Source organism: Arvicola amphibius, chromosome 7 (genome assembly GCF_903992535.2).
Source record: "Arvicola amphibius chromosome 7, mArvAmp1.2, whole genome shotgun sequence".
In the NCBI taxonomy this organism is placed as follows: domain Eukaryota; kingdom Metazoa; phylum Chordata; class Mammalia; order Rodentia; family Cricetidae; genus Arvicola; species Arvicola amphibius.
In genome coordinates, this window is record NC_052053.1 from 8,252,554 (window position 1) to 8,271,656 (window position 19,103).

Genomic DNA, 19,103 nt, shown 5'->3' on the forward strand with positions numbered 1-19,103 from the left:
GATCGATGAAGAAGGGTGGTCATGCCCAGAGTGATCGTGCACAGTTCTGACCATCCTTATTTGCATTAAACACAAACAGCGATTCCATCCCAGCCTGGCATACCAGAAGAGGTGGGAGCTGGCAAAGAGCACATCATTATCCAGTGGACAAAACCTGAATCTGACGGTGGCAATGAGATCAGCAACTACCTGGTAGACAAGCGTGAGAAGAAGAGCTTGCGCTGGACACGTGTCAACAAGGACTACGTGGTGTATGACACCAGGCTGAAGGTGACCGGCCTGATGGAAGGGTGTGATTATCAGTTCCGGGTGACGGCAGTGAATGCCGCTGGCAACAGCGAGCCCAGTGAAGCTTCCAACTTCATCTGCTGCAGAGAGCCATCATGTGAGTGCTAGACGCAGACAGTTAACCCAGTGCCAACCAAAACCGGACAGCAGATATTATCTAATGTCGTATCTCTGGGGACCTCAGAATGAATGAAAGGATACACCTAGTAGAGATTTTCTTACTACTGCCATCTTGAGATAGATAGATACCATACCATTTTAACTGTTATTTATATTAGTGGCAGCAGTTAGCCTTGCTGAACATGGTTGCAGTATTTGTCTGGATTATCAAAAGCAACAGGTTGTTCCATTACCAATATGAAAGAGATATACTGTAAGTCTCAGAGGAGAGTGAAAAAGTTCTACTGATAAGCACTGAGAAGGAAAATAGCAAAGTCCCTTTTGAGAAGAGGCTTAGGGGAGTATAAAGTCCCTTATATGATGTTACTAACAAAAGTAATTACTATATGATCTTCAAAAATAACACACAGGCTTTTACAGTGTGTGAGCCCAAGAGCTAAAAGGAGTTGGTCCCTGGGACTGAAGAGAGAAAAGACAGGACCAGATTCCTGCATTCATTAGAAATATAGAGGGGACATGTGATGTTAAACCAGGGAAAGAAGAGCAACTGAGGAAAAGTCCCGGGGCAAAAGCTAAGAAAGGAGTTGAGAGAATATACCACCATTGTTAGCCAAAGTGAGAGAAAGAAATAGATGTACTGCCAGAGTAATCTTAGTCTTGAAATAATTAGTGGTAATGCAGCTTAAGGGTTGGCCTAAAGCACTCAAAAAATTAAGACTCTGTTACAAAGAGGGACTTGGTAAGGTAAGCCTTGAACACCTCTGTGAATCTTCAAAACACATTGTAATTTCAAAACCGTCCTTGTTTGTGCAATGTCTGTATCTCACTTTTACATTTCAGATACCCCTGGACCACCTTCGGCTCCAAGAGTTGTAGATACCACCAAGCGTAGTATTAGTTTGGCATGGACCAAGCCCATGTATGATGGTGGCGCTGACATCATAGGATACATCCTGGAAATGCAAGAGAAAGACACTGACCAATGGTGCCGGGTGCATACAAATGCCACAATCAGGAACAACGAATTCACCGTGCCAGACCTTAAAACAGGCCAGAAATACTCCTTCCGGGTTGCTGCTGTGAACGTGAAGGGCATGAGCGAGTACAGTGAAGTCACTGCTGAAATTGAGCCCGTGGAAAGACTAGGTACAGAATATAGACACTTGGACGGGAACTGCCCGCTCATCCTGTCTGGCCATGAATTAATTACATTTTGGTATTTAATTCCCAGAAATACCCGATCTGGAGCTTGCGGATGATCTGAAGAAGACCGTGACTCTCAGGGCTGGAACCTCACTGCGCCTGATGGTGTCTGTATCAGGAAGACCATCTCCTGTCATCACGTGGAGCAAGAAAGGCATTGACCTTGCAAACCGGGCCATCATTGACAACACGGAGAGCTACTCTTTACTCATTGTGGACAAAGTTAATCGGTATGATGCTGGAAAGTACACAATTGAAGCTGAAAACCAATCTGGCAAGAAATCAGCAACCATTCTTGTTAAAGTCTATGGTAAGTAGTTTTCTTATGTTGAGCTGAGCAGTGAGTAGAGACCACAAAGCGGTACATCTTGGCATATTGTTGATCACCTCACTAGAGGATAATCTATATTGATTGATACTTTTTTTGTTGTAGGAAAATATAAACAAACAATGAAGAATAGCTATGAATTGACTCTTTCCTTCTAATCTGTTTGTTACTTTAGATACTCCTGGTCCCTGTCCTTCAGTGAACGTTAAGGAAGTTTCCAGAGATTCTGTGACCATCACTTGGGAAATCCCTACAATCGATGGCGGTGCTCCCGTCAACAATTACATCATTGAGAAGCGAGAAGCTGCCATGAGAGCATTCAAAACAGTAACCACTAAGTGCAGCAAGACTCTTTACCGAATCTCCGGCCTGGTAGAAGGAACCATGTACTACTTCAGAGTGCTTCCAGAAAACATCTATGGCATCGGAGAGCCTTGTGAGACATCAGACGCCGTGCTGATCTCAGAGGTACCCTTGGTGCCCACAAAACTAGAAGTGGTCGATGTCACCAAATCCACCGTCACCCTGGCCTGGGAGAAACCACTCTATGATGGAGGAAGCCGACTCACTGGATATGTGCTGGAGGCCTGCAAAGCTGGGACAGAGAGGTGGATGAAAGTGGTCACTCTGAAACCCACGGTCTTAGAGCACACTGTCATTTCCTTAAATGAAGGCGAACAGTTCTTGTTTAGAGTGAGGGCACAGAATCAGAAAGGTGTGTCAGAACCAAGGGAGATCGTCACGGCCGTGACTGTACAAGACCTCAGAGGTAGGTACCGAATGCCCACATAATAGTAAAATAAATGAAAACTCTGAGGGGTGGAGATGCTTCTTCAGAAATCGTATGTAAAAATACATTCCTAATTTCTCCCTCACAGTGTTGCCGACAATCGATCTTTCCACGATGCCTCAGAAGACCATCCACGTGCCAGCCGGCAGACCCGTTGAGCTGGTGATCCCTATCGCTGGCCGCCCACCTCCTACGGCTTCTTGGTTCTTTGCTGGTTCTAAACTGAGAGAATCAGAGCGTGTCACAGTCGAAACCCACACTAAAGTCACCAAGTTAACCATCCGTGAAACAACTATAAGAGATACTGGAGAATATACGCTCGAATTGAAGAACGTTACTGGAACCACCTCAGAGACCATCAAAGTTATCATTCTTGGTAAGTATGTATGACAAAGTTACAATTCAGTTGTTAATGGCTAGCCATTGATTTTGATTTGAAGTAAAAAATTCCTCTCCCGGTTTCTTTGTCTTTCACAGACAAGCCTGGTCCACCGACTGGGCCCATCAAGATTGATGAAATAGACGCAACTTCAGTGACCATATCCTGGGAACCACCTGAATTGGATGGTGGTGCCCCTCTCAGTGGCTACGTGGTGGAGCAACGTGATGCCCATCGTCCGGGGTGGCTGCCAGTTTCTGAGTCAGTGACAAGACCAACATTTAAGTTCACCAGACTCACCGAAGGCAATGAATACGTGTTCCGGGTAGCTGCAACAAACCGCTTCGGGATTGGCTCTTACCTGCAATCGGAGGTCATAGAATGCCGAAGCAGCATCAGTAAGTTCTTGGACTCTTCCACCACTTCCCCTGTATCTGACTCTGAATTTAGTCCCAATGTGAACTAAAACAGCCTGTAAAATTGGCCTCTGGGTTTTCCTAAGGCTTCTAGACAGCCTTGCTTGGCAGCTTTCAATAGCGGTAGATTTTTTTTTTTCTGAACTTCTTTACTTGGTTGAAGAAATTGAAAAGAAAAAGGGAGTCTGAGGAAAAAAAAAGAGAGGAAGAGAAAACAGATGCAAGGGAGGGATTACAGATAAACAGGAGAAAGCATAAAATGTATGCTTAATAGTTATAAAATTGAAGAAAATAAGATACAGCAAAAATGGAAAAAAAAACCACAAAAGTGAAGGCACTGGGAAAATGGTCATTCATCTTTCATACCACCTAAAACACCAACTAAAACAGGATTTCTGTGTTCATGTTGTATTATTTTATTTTTCTCTGTCTTGCTACAGGTATCCCTGGACCTCCAGAAACATTACAGGTATTTGACGTCTCCCGTGATGGCATGACGCTTACTTGGTATCCACCTGAGGATGACGGTGGCTCCCAAGTGACCGGCTATATTGTGGAGCGTAAAGAAGTAAGGGCAGACCGATGGGTCCGTGTCAATAAAGTACCGGTGACCATGACACGGTACCGCTCCACTGGCCTAATTGAAGGCTTAGAATATGAGCACCGTATTACAGCTATTAACGCAAGAGGGACCGGAAAGCCAAGTCGTCCTTCCAAACCCGTCGTTGCCATGGATCCAATCGGTAAATATATTTTGTATAAAGAGATACAATTTTTATGTGGTGGAATGCAACCTTCTCAAGTATGGTGTTCTATGAGCTCTGGGGAAAACAGATTTGGAATTACCACTACAACAAAGCTGCAGAATATAGAATACAAAAAAATGTGAACAACAAAACTGCTAGCAGTCTGTATTTCAGCCACACACTGCATTTGTTAGACGGCACAGTCAATCTGTCGGCTTGCAGCAACTCTAACAAGTACACTCCTTGTCCTTGCTCTTCCCAGCTCCACCAGGAAAGCCGCAAAATCCAAGAGTTACAGATACAACAAGGACATCAGTCTCCCTGGCCTGGAGTGTTCCAGAAGATGAAGGCGGATCTAAAGTCACCGGATACTTGATTGAAATGCAAAAAGTCGATCAACGCGAATGGACCAAATGTAACACCACCCCAACCAAGATTCGGGAATACACCCTAACACACCTACCTCAGGGCGCCGAATACAGATTCCGTGTCCTAGCTTGTAACGCTGGTGGACCTGGGGAACCTGCTGAGGTACCAGGAACAGTCAAAGTCACAGAGATGCTTGGTAAGATACTTGAGTGCTTACTTGCTGCTGTAAATGCCTTATAGCTTGTTCCTACAACTCAATTCAAAAACAATTAAATTGTCATCCTTCGTTTTTCCTCAGAATACCCTGACTATGAACTCGATGAAAGATACCAGGAAGGTGTCTTTGTTCGACAAGGTGGAGTCATCAGACTTACCATACCAATCAAAGGAAAACCATTCCCAATATGTAAATGGACCAAGGAAGGTCAAGATATTAGCAAGCGTGCCATGATTGCAACATCTGAAACACACACTGAGCTTGTGATCAAGGAAGCAGACAGAGATGATTCTGGAACGTATGACTTGGTTCTAGAAAACAAATGTGGCAAGAAGACCGTGTACATCAAGGTCAAGGTGATAGGCAGCCCCAACACCCCGGAAGGGCCATTGGAATATGACGACATACAAGCTCGCTCTGTAAGGGTCAGCTGGAGACCTCCTGCTGATGACGGCGGTGCTGACATCTTGGGCTACATCCTTGAGAGAAGGGAGGTACCTAAGGCTGCCTGGTATACCATTGACTCCAGAGTCCGAGGCACATCTCTGGTTGTAAAAGGCCTCAAAGAGAATGTGGAGTACCATTTCCGTGTCTCAGCAGAAAACCAGTTTGGCATAAGCAAACCCCTGAAATCCGAGGAGCCAGTCATACCCAAAACACCACTGAGTAAGTGATCTTTCAACCACCAGGTTTATAAAAGTTGGTTTGTAGGCATCCATTTCTTAAAGCTAGCAGCTGACAAGATTGCACTCTGAGCCATGTCTACTTCTCTTCTCACTTGCACTTACAGATCCACCCGAACCACCAAGCAATCCTCCTGAAGTACTTGATGTGACCAAAAGTTCCGTTAGCCTGTCCTGGTCTCGGCCTAAAGATGACGGTGGCTCTCGGGTCACAGGCTACTACATTGAACGCAAGGAGACATCCACTGACAAGTGGGTGAGACACAACAAAACCCAGATCACCACCACCATGTACACGGTCACCGGCCTGGTTCCTGACGCCGAGTATCAGTTCCGTATCATCGCACAGAACGACGTGGGCCTTAGTGAGACCAGCCCCGCTTCTGAACCAGTTGTTTGTAAAGATCCCTTCGGTGAGTAAAGTGTTTCCAAAGGGGAAGAAAAACCAAAGAAGCAACTCAGTTTTTTGTCTCTGCCTTTTGTTTTTCTGCCAGTAAATCTAATTCTTTTCTCAATTATCTTATTCAGACAAGCCGAGCCAACCAGGAGAACTTGAGATTCTTTCAATATCCAAAGACAGTGTCACGCTCCAGTGGGAGAAACCTGAGTGTGACGGTGGCAAAGAAATCCTTGGCTACTGGGTTGAATACAGACAGTCCGGGGACAGTGCCTGGAAGAAGAGTAACAAGGAGCGGATCAAGGACAGGCAGTTCACCATCGGGGGTTTGCTGGAGGCTACTGAATATGAGTTCAGAGTCTTTGCTGAGAATGAGACTGGGCTCAGCCGACCCCGGAGAACGGCTATGTCTATAAAGACTAAGCTAACATGTAAGTAGCCTACCGCTCTCTGTTAGAAATGGAACCTAGTGAAACTAACTCTTCATCTATTCCTAAACTGACAAATTATACTGGAGAATGGAGTTAAATCGAGCACTTTGATGGGTACATATGGAATAGCTGATTAATCTGACCAGAAGCCACCCCGGCTACAAAATGCCAGCAGGAGATGTTAGGGAGGACGAACTAGGCATTTTTCTGCAACAGTTTCTCCCTCTGATGGAATCAGATTTTTGGTTTTGTTACCTCTTAGCAAGATTTGGAAGGTTAACAAGCATGCATCATGCCACTGAACCTAAATAAGGGCAAGAAAACTGTAAGCTTGTCCCGAGAATTCTTATTCCTTCCAAGCCTCATGATATATCCTTAATGCCCTCCCAACCAGTATAAAAAAAAGTGCCAATATGATACAGTAGGATGATGTGCTCGCTGAATTCCCGTTTTCCACCTTATCTAGAAAACTAACTTATAGGAACCTCTGATGTACATCATAGCATCTGTTACAGTGTTAATCAATAGGATAATCCGTTGCTGATGTGCACAAACAGATCACAGATTCAGTACTAATGATGCATTTCACATCATCTTTCATCATGTGCAGCTGGAGAAGCCCCGGGAGTACGCAAAGAAATGGCCGATGTGACCACCAAATTAGGTGAAGCTGCTCAGCTCTCATGCCAGATAGTGGGAAGGCCCCTCCCTGACATTAAATGGTTCCGGTTTGGTAAAGAGCTCATCCAAAGCCGCAAGTACAAAATGTCATCAGATGGGCGCACGCATACTCTGACAGTAATGACAGAAGAACAAGAAGACGAAGGCGTCTACACATGTGTGGCTACAAATGAAGTCGGAGAAGTAGAAACCAGCAGTAAGCTGCTTCTCCAAGCAGCCCCGCAGTTCCACCCTGGTTACCCACTGAAAGAGAAGTATTATGGTGCTGTGGGTTCTACACTTCGGCTCCATGTTATGTACATCGGTCGCCCAGTACCTGCCATGACGTGGTTCCATGGCCAGAAGCTTCTGCAGAACTCAGAAAACATTACAATTGAAAACACTGAGCACTACACCCATCTGGTCATGAAGAATGTCCAACGTAAGACCCATGCTGGAAAATACAAGGTTCAGCTCAGCAATGCCTTTGGGACAGTTGACGCCATCCTGGATGTGGAAATACAAGGTACTTAGCATTTGATTTTGATAACTTTCTTTCCAAAGGTATTAAGAAACACACTGGGAGACCCACTACAATGTACCTTCTCTCAACAGATAAACCAGACAAACCTACAGGACCGATCGTGATCGAGGCACTCCTGAAGAACTCTGTGGTCATCAGCTGGAAGCCGCCTGCTGATGATGGCGGCTCCTGGATCACCAATTACGTGGTGGAGAAATGTGAAGCCAAGGAAGGGGCTGAATGGCAATTGGTGTCTTCAGCCATCTCCGTGACAACCTGTAGAATCGTGAACCTCACAGAAAACGCTGGCTATTATTTCCGGGTCTCAGCTCAGAACACCTTTGGCATCAGTGAGCCACTAGAGGTGGCCTCCATTGTGATCATCAAGAGTCCATTTGGTAAGCACGACCCGGCCTCTAGCTCTTCTAGCTGGGTGGTAAAAGTTTGTCCCCATTAAATTGTTTGAGCAGAAATAAAGTTGGAGAGGAAACTGAAGACCCAGGTAAAGTATACTGTCCTTCTGTCACTGTAATTGGATGGTTCTATAAAAGGAGAATGTGTGTATCCTATCCTATTCCCTTCTTTGCAGTTGCACAGAACATTGAGTAATTATTTTAAATGGGATTTAAAACAATATAGCTATTTTAAACCTGACAAATCTTTCTATTTTTTAACAGAAAAGCCAGGTGTTCCTGGTAAACCAACCATCACTGCTGTCACCAAGGATTCTTGTGTTGTGGCTTGGAAGCCACCCGCGAGCGATGGAGGTGCAAAGATCAGGAACTATTACCTTGAGAAGCGTGAGAAGAAGCAAAACAAGTGGATTGCGGTGACCACGGAAGAAATCCGAGAAACCGTCTTCTCCGTGAAAAACCTCATTGAAGGCCTCGAGTATGACTTCCGCGTCAAATGTGAAAACCTGGGCGGAGAGAGCGAATGGAGCGAGGTTTCAGAGCCGGTCACTCCGAAATCCGACGTCCCGATTCAGGCTCCGCACTTCAAGGAGGAGCTGAGAAACCTGAATGTCCGCTACCAGAGCAATGCCACTTTGGTCTGCAAGGTGACTGGCCATCCAAAGCCCATTGTGAAATGGTACAGACAAGGTAAAGAAATCATCGCCGACGGACTCAAGTACAGAATTCAGGAGTTTAAGGGTGGTTACCACCAGCTCATCATTGCCAGCGTCACAGACGACGATGCCACAGTTTACCAAGTCAGAGCCACCAACCAAGGGGGATCCGTGTCTGGCACCGCCTCCTTGGAAGTGGAAGGTAAAAACAAACTCATGAACAAACTCATAGACAAGTGATTGTTAGGTTGTGTGGGGCAGAGCATCATTAAGTCTTGCTAAATCATGTTCTTTTTGATTTAGTTCCAGCCAAGATACACCTGCCCAAAACCCTTGAAGGCATGGGAGCAGTTCATGCCCTCCGAGGGGACATGATCAGCATCAAGATCCCCTTCAGCGGCAAACCAGATCCCGTGATCACCTGGCAGAAAGGACAAGACCTCATCGATAATAACGGCCACTACCAAGTGATTGTCACGAGATCCTTCACCTCACTTGTCTTCCCCAATGGAGTGGAGAGAAAAGACGCCGGCTTCTATGTCGTCTGCGCTAAAAACAGATTTGGAATCGACCAGAAGACAGTTGAACTAGATGTAGCTGACGTTCCTGACCCTCCCAGAGGCGTCAAAGTTAGTGATGTCTCGCGAGATTCTGTCAACTTAACTTGGACGGAGCCAGCTTCTGATGGTGGAAGCAAGGTCACCAACTACATTGTTGAAAAATGCGCGACTACCGCAGAGAGATGGCTCCGCGTGGGACAGGCCAGAGAAACACGTTATACTGTGATCAACTTATTTGGAAAAACGAGTTATCAGTTCCGAGTGATAGCTGAAAATAAGTTTGGCCTGAGCAAGCCTTCGGAGCCCTCAGAACCAACCGTTACCAAAGAAGACAAGGCCAGAGCCATGAATTACGACGACGAGGTGGATGAAAGCAGGGAGATCACCACGGCGAAAGCATCGCACTCTAAAACTAAGGAGCTCTATGAGAAATACATGATTGCTGAAGACCTTGGACGTGGTGAGTTTGGAATTGTCCACCGCTGTGTGGAAACGTCCTCCAAGAAGACATTCATGGCCAAATTCGTTAAAGTCAAAGGGACTGATCAGGTTTCAGTCAAGAAAGAGATTTCCATTCTAAACATTGCTAGGCACAGAAACATCTTATACCTCCACGAGTCATTTGAAAGCATGGAAGAACTGGTTATGATCTTCGAATTTATATCAGGACTCGACATATTTGAACGCATCAACACAAGCGCCTTTGAACTGAATGAAAGGGAAATTGTAAGCTACGTGCGCCAAGTCTGCGGCGCGCTGGAGTTCCTGCACAGTCAGAATATTGGCAACTTTGACATTCGACCAGAAAATATCATTTATCAGACAAGAAAGAGCTCCACTATCAAACTCATAGAATTTGGTCAAGCGCGTCAGCTGAAGCCAGGAGACAACTTCCGGCTTCTGTTCACGGCCCCTGAATACTATGCCCCTGAAGTCCACCAGCATGACGTCGTCAGCACAGCCACAGACATGTGGTCCCTGGGCACGCTGGTGTACGTGCTGCTGAGCGGGATCAACCCATTTTTGGCTGAAACCAACCAACAGATGATTGAGAACATCATGAATGCCGAGTATACTTTTGATGAAGAAGCATTCAAAGACGTTAGCCTGGAAGCCATGGATTTTGTCGACCGGCTGTTGGTGAAAGAGAGAAAATCTCGCATGACTGCGTCCGAGGCATTGCAGCACCCATGGCTGAAGCAAAAGATAGACAGAGTCAGTACGAAAGTCATCAGGACACTGAAACACCGGCGCTACTACCATACCCTCATAAAGAAGGACCTCAACATGGTTGTGTCAGCGGCCCGGATCTCCTGTGGTGGGGCAATTCGGTCCCAGAGGGGAGTGAGCGTGGCTAAAGTCAAAGTGGCTTCCATCGAGATCGGTCCTGTCTCCGGGCAGATAATGCATGCCGTTGGCGAGGAAGGGGGATACGTCAAATACGTATGCAAAATCGAAAACTATGACCAGTCTACCCAGGTGACGTGGTACTTTGGCGTGAGACAGCTGGAAAACGGCGAGAAATATGAAATTACCTACGAAGATGGAGTGGCCACCATGTACGTCAAAGACATCACCAAATTCGATGACGGGACCTACAGATGCAAAGCGGTCAATGACTACGGTGAAGACAGCTCCTATGCTGAGCTGTTCGTTAAAGGCGTGAGGGAAGTGTATGATTATTACTGCCGGAGGACCAAGAAAGTCAAGCGCAGAACGGACGCCATGCGGCTCCTGGAACGGCCACCAGAATTTACCCTGCCTCTCTATAACAAGACGGCCTATGTGGGTGAGAGCGTCCGGTTTGGAGTAACGATAACTGTCCACCCAGAACCTCGCGTGACGTGGTATAAATCAGGTCAGAAAATCAAGCCAGGTGAGGATGAAAAGAAATACACATTCGAGTCTGACAAGGGTCTCTATCAGCTAACGATCAACAACGTAACCACAGAGGACGACGCAGAATACACTGTGGTGGCCAGGAACAAATACGGCGAAGACAGCTGCAAAGCAAAGCTGACGGTCACTCTACACCCACCTCCGACAGACACCACCCTCAGGCCCATGTTCAAGCGGCTCCTGGCAAATGCCGAATGTCAGGAGGGCCAAAGCGTCTGCTTTGAGATAAGAGTGTCAGGCATACCCGCCCCAACATTAAAATGGGAGAAGGATGGTCAGCCACTGTCCCTCGGACCCCACATCGAAATTGTCCATGAAGGCTTAGATTACTATGCCTTGCACATCAGGGACACTTTGCCGGAAGACACGGGGTATTACAGAGTCACAGCCACAAACACAGCTGGATCCACCAGCTGCCAGGCTCACCTCCAAGTGGAGCGGTTGCGATACGTCAAGCAAGAATTCCAGAGTAAGGAGGAACGTGAGCGCCACGTCCAAAAACAGATCGACAAAACACTGAGGATGGCGGAGATTCTTTCCGGAACGGAAACCGTGCCGCTGACTCCCGTAGCCCAAGAGGCTCTGAGAGAAGCTGCCATCCTTTACAAACCAGCTGTGAGCACCAAGACGGTCAAGGGAGAATACCGACTTCAGACGGAGGAAAAGAAGGAGGAGAGAAAATTCCGCATGCCTTATGAAGTCCCAGAGCCCCGCAGGCACAAACAAGCCGCAGTAGAAGAAGACCAACGCATCAAGCAGTTCGTGCCTATGTCTGACATGAAGTGGTATAAGAAGGTCCGGGATCAATACGAAATGCCCGGGAAACTTGACAGGGTTGTCCAGAAAAGACCCAAGCGCATCCGCCTTTCGAGATGGGAGCAGTTCTACGTGACGCCTCTTCCCCGGATTACAGATCAATACCGACCCAAATGGCGGATCCCCAAACTATCCCAAGATGATCTGGAAATGGTGAGGCCAGCCCGCCGACGTACTCCTTCTCCTGGTTATGATGTTTATTACCACAGACGCAGGAGACGCTCTCTGGGTGACATGTCAGACGAGGAACTACTCCTCCCCATTGATGACTACCTGGCAATGAAAAGAACAGAGGAAGAGAGGCTGCGTCTCGAAGAGGAACTGGAGCTGGGCTTCTCGGCTTCACCCCCCAGCCGAAGCCCTCCGCGCTTTGAGCTTTCTAGCCTGCGGTATTCGTCTCCTCCAGCTCATGTCCAAGTGGAAGACAGGAGAAAAGACTTCCGGTACTCGACCTACCACGTCCCGACAAAGGAGGAAACCAGCACCAGTTACGCAGAGCTGCGGGAACGGCATGTCCAGGCCTCATACAGGCAGCCGAAGCTACGGCAGAGGATCATGGCCGAGAAGGAGGAAGAGGAGCTGCTGCGGCCAGTGACAACCACCCAGCGCCTCTCAGAATACAAAAGTGAGCTTGACTACATGTCAAAAGAAGAAAAGTCTAAAAAGAAATCAAAGCGACAGAGGCAAGTGACAGAGATAACAGAAATTGAAGAGGAATATGAACTCTCAAGACGGACTCAAAGAGAATCATCTTCATCTGTGTCCAGACTACTAAGACGCCGACGGTCCTTGTCTCCAACTTACATTGAGTTAATGAGACCTGTGTCTGAGCTGATCCGATCCCATCCACAACCTGCCGAGGGCTACGAAGACGACACAGAAAGAAGATCTCCCACACCAGAGAGGACGCGCCCGCGTTCTCCCAGCCCTGTGTCTAGCGAGCGGTCCCTCTCCAGATTCGAGAGGTCTGCAAGGTTTGACATTTTCTCTAGGTACGAGTCCATGAAAGCCGCCTTAAAGACGCAGAAGACATCAGAAAGGAAGTACGAAGTTCTGAGTCAGCAGCCTTTCACCCTGGATCATGCCCCTCGAATCACCCTGCGGATGCGCTCCCATAGGGTGCCTTGTGGCCAAAATACACGCTTCATCTTAAACGTTCAGTCTAAGCCAACTGCTGAGGTCAGATGGTACCACAATGGTGTCGAACTCCAAGAGAGCAGTAAGATTCATTACACCAACACGAGTGGGGTCCTGACCTTGGAGATTCTGGACTGTCAAACTGAGGACAGTGGCACCTACCGTGCCGTGTGCACCAACTACAAAGGCGAAGCATCCGACTATGCAACCCTGGACGTCACTGGGGGAGATTACACCACCTATGCATCCCGGCGCAGAGATGAGGAGGTCCCGAAGTCAGTCTTCCCCGAACTGACCAAAACAGAGGCCTATGCGGTTTCGTCGTTTAAGAGGACATCCGAGATGGAAGCGGCCTCTTCAGTCAGGGAAGTGAAGTCACAAATGACGGAGACAAGAGAAAGCCTCTCGTCCTATGAGCATTATGCTGCTGCAGAAAGGAAAAGCACCGCATCTGAGCAAAAGTCACTGGAAGAAAAATCCACAGTGAGAAAGATGAAGACGACATTGGCAGCAAGAATCTTAACAAAACCACGGTCCATAACTGTCTATGAAGGCGAGCCTGCAAGGTTTTCTTGCGATACAGATGGGGAACCGGTACCAACCGCGACCTGGCTGCGTGGAGGCCAAGTGATAAGTACTTCTCCGCGCCACCAAGTGACCACCACCAAGTACAAATCTACCTTTGAGATCACTTCAGTGCAGGCTTCTGACGAGGGCAGCTACAGTGTGGTGGTCGAAAACAGTGACGGGAAGCAGGAAGCCCAGTTCACGCTGACCGTGCAAAAGGCCAGGGTTCCGGAAAAGACCGTGACGTCACCACCCAGAGTCAAGTCCCCCGAGCCTCGAGTGAAGTCCCCAGAAACAGTGAAGTCTCCCAAGAGAGTCAAATCTCCAGAGCCAGTGACTTCTCTCCCAAAAGCTATGTCACCTACCACCGAGACAAAGCTGACACCGGCAGAGAAGGCTCAACAGCTCCCAGTCTCGGCTCCACCAAAGATAACTCAGTCCCTGAAAGCAGAGGCGTCTAAAGAGATTGCAAAGCTGACCTGTGCGGTTGAAAGTAGCGCACTGTGTGCAAAAGAGGTCACCTGGTATAAAGACGGCAAGAAACTCAAGGAAAATGGGCATTTCCAGTTTCATTACTCAGCAGACGGTACCTACGAACTCAAAATTCATCACCTTAGCGAGTCTGATTGTGGAGAGTATGTCTGTGAGGTCTCTGGTGAGGGAGGAACTTCCAAAACCAGCTTCCAGTTTACTGGACAATCTTTCAAGAGCATTCATGAGCAGGTGTCAAGCATATCAGAAACTAAGAAATCCACTCAGAAAACTACAGAGTCAGCAGAAGCCAAGAAGTCGGCTCAGAAAACTGCTGAGTCAGCGGAAGCCAAGAAGTCAGCCCAGAAAACTGCGGAGTCAACAGAAGCCAAGAAACAGGAACCAAAAGCTCCTGAATCAATTTCCTCAAAGCCAGTAATTGTTACTGGGTTGCAGGATATAACCATTTCTTCAGACAGTGCTGCGAAATTTACAATCAAAGTTACTGGAGAACCCCAGCCAACTGTCACCTGGACAAAGGATGGAAAGGTAACCAGTTCTAAAATGTCCCTTAACTGTTTTCTAGAAAAATCTCATGTCTCCCCACTCATCCCCAACTCCTAAAGAAAGTTCTAGGGTGAGCCATGCTCTAAAACTCCAACCACTTGCTTTCCGCAGGCTCTCACACAAGGTGGCAAATACAAACTCTCCAAAGACAAAGAAGAATTCACCTTGGAAATCCTCAAGACTGAGGCTTCTGACAGCGGGCTTTATGCCTGCACAGTTACAAATTCTGCTGGATCTGTGTCCTCCAGCTGCAAGCTAACAATAAAAGGTGGGTGGAGTTTTGTTCTTAACTAATGTGCCCTGGAAAACACCATCAAAACAGTATCTAACACACAGCACACGCCAGTCTAAAATAACCTTCAAATCTAGAAACATAGATTTACAGTTAATAGATGCCCCTGCATCAGCATAAAAGACCTGATTACATGTGGTGCTCTGTGAGATTCCACAGACCTTACTTACTCTGCTCTTGAGATATATAAGAATAAAGTCAGGCAAGTCTAGTACCTCTGGCCTAAAATCACTGCCCTGGGTTGGGGCAGGTGGGTAAGGAGTTCAAGGTCAGCCTCGGTTATACAATGATTCTGATGTCAGTCTAGTCTATATGAGGCCCTGCCTCAAAAAATAAGTAAAATTGAGTAGATATATAAACTGTTAGTTTCTCTTTAAACTTTGATGCTTGCCATTTTCCAAGGAGCACAAAGCTGGGGAATGAGCTACACTCATATCCCAGTTAAAATTAGAGCATCTCAATCTTTTATAGGATAGCTTTTCAGTTGCTCAAAACCTCCAAAGTCCACACATCTAAACCTCTGCTTCCCCTGTTCCAGATGTGCTCCCTCCAGTAATAAAAAGCATCCTCAACTTGGTCTGGTTCAAGGAACCAGGCAGCAATCTCAAAAGTTGTACGTGACCATTTCCTACAGTCACACACAGAAGCTCTGACTCCACATCACAGTAGAATCTACAATGTAGAGAGGGAGGTCACTTTCTAATTAAGTCTTACAGAGGTTTCCTTTTTTTTTTTTTTTTTTTAGCTGTAAAAGATACTGAGGCACAGAAAGTATCTACCCAGAAGACCTCTGAAGTTACATCTCAGAAGAAAGCAAGCATCCAAGAGGAAAGTTCTCAAAAAGCCCTAGCTTCTGAAGAAATCAAGATGTCAGAGGTAAAATCTCATGAGAAGTTGGCCGTCAAGGAAGAGGCGTCCAAAGTTCTGATTTCTGAGGAGGTCAAAAGATCAGAGGCAGCCTCCCTAGAGAAATCCATTGTCCATGAAGAAGTCACCAAAACCTCACAGGCATCAGAAGAAGTCAAAACTCACACCGAGATCAAAGCACTGTCTACTCAGATGAGCATAACCGATGGCCAGAGAGTGACTCTGAAAGCCAACATTGCTGGCGCCACCGATGTGAAGTGGGTGCTGAATGGTGTTGAGCTTACTAACTCGGAGGAATACAGATATGGAGTATCTGGCAGTGACCAAACCCTCACCATCAAGCAAGCCAGTCAGAGAGACGAAGGAATCCTCACCTGCATAGGCAGAACCAGTCAGGGAGTCGTCAAGTGCCAGTATGACTTGAGCTTGAGCAAAGAACTCTCCGATGCTCCAGCCTTCATCTCACAGCCCAGATCTCAAAATGTTAACGAAGGGCAAAATGTTCTCTTTTCTTGCGAGGTCAGCGGGGAGCCGTCCCCTGAAATTGAGTGGTTTAAAAACAACCTGCCTGTAAGTTTAAGTTATGAATATATATTGAAAGAAATTTACGATATCACGTCTTCAGGTAAAGACTATAATGCCTTTTCCCTACTCTTGTAGATTTCCATTTCTTCCAATGTCAGCGTGAGTCGCTCCAGAAATGTGTACACACTTGAAATCCGAAATGCATCTGTAAGCGACAGCGGAAAGTACACAATTAAGGCCAAAAATTTCCATGGCCAGTGTTCAGCCACAGCTTCCCTGACAGTCCTTCGTAAGTACCTCAGAGGGGTGGGGTGAGGATTGCTTGTGTTTCAAGCACAGAAAATTCTCAAAAGACCTTGTTAAAGACTATGGGTAGGAGAGACAGGCATCTTGGGTGAAGTAATCCTCATAATTCAATTCTCTAAGCAGGAATTTGGGTAAGTTAAATGTTGGAAGTAAAGCTACCACAGCCCTGTAAAACTTTTCATATTGCCATGTGTTAATTACCCATATACGGCTAATCATTTTTCTCCTAGTGGTTTCTAGCACCTGCATGTAATGTTAGACATTTAAGGATCACTTCCCATAGCTAGCTCTTGACAAATGTATGTATATATGTATTTGCTTATGCTTCAACAGCGAACTGTTTGGACTGTGTTTCCATGTGTGTAAGTTTTCAGTCCCGTTAAGCTGGCGTCAGACGTCACCAAATAACCAGATGTCCTTGCTGTCCCCTGTGTATCTGCTATGCTCCACAGCTCTAGTTGAAGAACCATCCCGAGAGGTGGTGTTGAGAACAAGTGGAGACACGAGCTTGCAAGGGAGCTTCTCGTCTCAGTCCGTCCAAATGTCTGCCTCTAAGCAGGAGGCGTCCTTCAGCAGCTTCAGCAGCAGCAGTGCTAGCAGCATGACTGAAATGAAGTTTGCAAGCATGTCTGCCCAAAGCATGTCCTCCATGCAAGAGTCCCTTGTAGAAATGAGTTCCAGCAGCTTTATGGGGAAATCTAGCATGACACATCTGGAAAGCTCAACCAGTAGGATGCTGAGAGCAGGCGGAAGAGGTGAGCAATGAAATTCCTGGTGGAGGGAGCCAAGCCACATGGCACAGTATAGCTTTAGTGCAGTGGATCTCAACCTAACCAACACTGCCCCCCTTTAACACAGTTCTTCACGTGGTGACCCCAACCATAAGGTTATTTCCGCCACTACTTCAAAACTATAACTTTGCTGCTGTTATGAATTGTAATATAAATACTTTTGGAGATTGCCAGTGGGGTTGTGATCCACAGGTTGAGAACCACAGTTTTCGTGCATAAAACTCACTAGAAAGCGAATAGGATTTCTTATTCCTCTCATCCTAAAACATTTCTGTTGCTGTCCCATCAAGGAATTCCACCTAAAATTGAAGCTCTCCCATCTGATATCAGCATCGATGAAGGCAAAGTGCTCACAGTAGCCTGCGCTTTTACTGGGGAGCCTACTCCAGAAATAACATGGTCCTGTGGTGGCAGGACCATCCAGAACCAAGAACAGCAAGGAAGATTCCACATTGAAAACACAGACGACCTGACAACCCTCATCATCATGGACGTACAGAAACAAGACGGCGGACTTTATACCCTGAGCTTAGGGAATGAATTCGGATCTGACTCTGCTACTGTGAATATTAATATACGCTCTATGTAAGAGGGCCGGGGGGCTCTAATACTCCACACACACAATCTTTCACAAACGATTCACATGGACTAATCTTTCTGACCTGTAAATATTTCTGAGTAGTTTTGTATTCACCTAAATGAGTCACAGTTCCAAAAATAGGCATTTCGATCCTTTGATACCTGAGAATATTTGCTAATGACTGTACATACTGTATACAGCCAGATTCACGGTTATAAAGTTTTGTACCATTTATTATATGACATTTTACACTGTAACTTATGAAACTAACCATTGGTAGGAGAAAGTTTCCTATGGATTATGGAACGAATACCCTGCCAATACTTAATCTCTGTGCCTCAACATACTGTTGATGTCTAAGTATGCCTCAGTGGGTTGAGAAATTCCCCACTGAAGATGTCCTGTCCACCTAATGCTGCGCATGTCCCTGACATGCGCACTGATACCTACTGAATCAGAAATGTAAGGCATTGGTGATGTTTGCATCTACCCTCCTGTAAGCAACACTTTAACGTCTTACATTTTCCCTGATGATGTCACACTTAAAATTATCACGACGAGTATTTACCAGAGCAAAGTGTAACGGCCAACACTTTGCTCGCTCACTTCACACTGTCTCCTGACAGAAGGAGTGCCTGGGTAGCCTGGAAAAAGTACCATCTCCTGGCCATCCCCTCGTTTCCCCAGGCTATTCAGGTATTCCTATGCCAGAGCAGTGCCAACTCCTGGAGGTCCCAGGTGCAGCTAATGCCTCGTGTGGTAGTTCTAAATTTAAATTACACCCGAAACTGGGCAACTAAGCAATGAGCCACAGCAAAATATAACAACAAGAAAAGAATAAACAACAACAAATGAAGCTGTCGTTAAGACAACATGACTACCAACTGCCCACAGACAAATTATCAATTTGATGTAGTCCTTTTCATGCGGTATAATTGGTAGTTATAAATGTTGGACCTCCTTGAGATAAAAAGGAAAAATAAAGCAAGCTATCTGCACCTCAAAACGTGTGGTTGGTTTTTTTGTGTGTGTGCAATGCTGGAGAGGGGATTGTAGTTTCCACATAGCACGTGGATTACCACAGACAGGATAAGGAACTGCAAGTT

At 46.4% G+C, this 19,103-nt stretch overlaps 1 protein-coding gene across 1 annotated transcript in view; it reads left to right on the plus strand.

The window, feature by feature from the left end:
• Ttn (titin) overlaps window positions 1-18,531 on the plus strand; it is a 271,490-nt gene extending 252,959 nt beyond the window's left edge. The window contains 21 exon segments of the mRNA XM_038336350.1: window positions 80-385; window positions 1,249-1,554; window positions 1,640-1,921; window positions 2,115-2,708; window positions 2,818-3,105; window positions 3,207-3,506; window positions 3,965-4,267; window positions 4,533-4,835; window positions 4,938-5,522; window positions 5,647-5,952; window positions 6,068-6,367; window positions 6,978-7,553; window positions 7,643-7,948; window positions 8,228-8,821; window positions 8,923-14,390; window positions 14,469-14,618; window positions 14,748-14,904; window positions 15,674-16,365; window positions 16,456-16,609; window positions 17,079-17,381; window positions 17,708-18,531. Of these exon segments, the coding sequence (XP_038192278.1) occupies window positions 80-385; window positions 1,249-1,554; window positions 1,640-1,921; window positions 2,115-2,708; window positions 2,818-3,105; window positions 3,207-3,506; window positions 3,965-4,267; window positions 4,533-4,835; window positions 4,938-5,522; window positions 5,647-5,952; window positions 6,068-6,367; window positions 6,978-7,553; window positions 7,643-7,948; window positions 8,228-8,821; window positions 8,923-14,390; window positions 14,469-14,618; window positions 14,748-14,904; window positions 15,674-16,365; window positions 16,456-16,609; window positions 17,079-17,381; window positions 17,708-18,006 (12,572 nt within the window). The 3' untranslated portion in view covers window positions 18,007-18,531.
• Window positions 18,532-19,103: the final 572 nt, after the last annotated feature.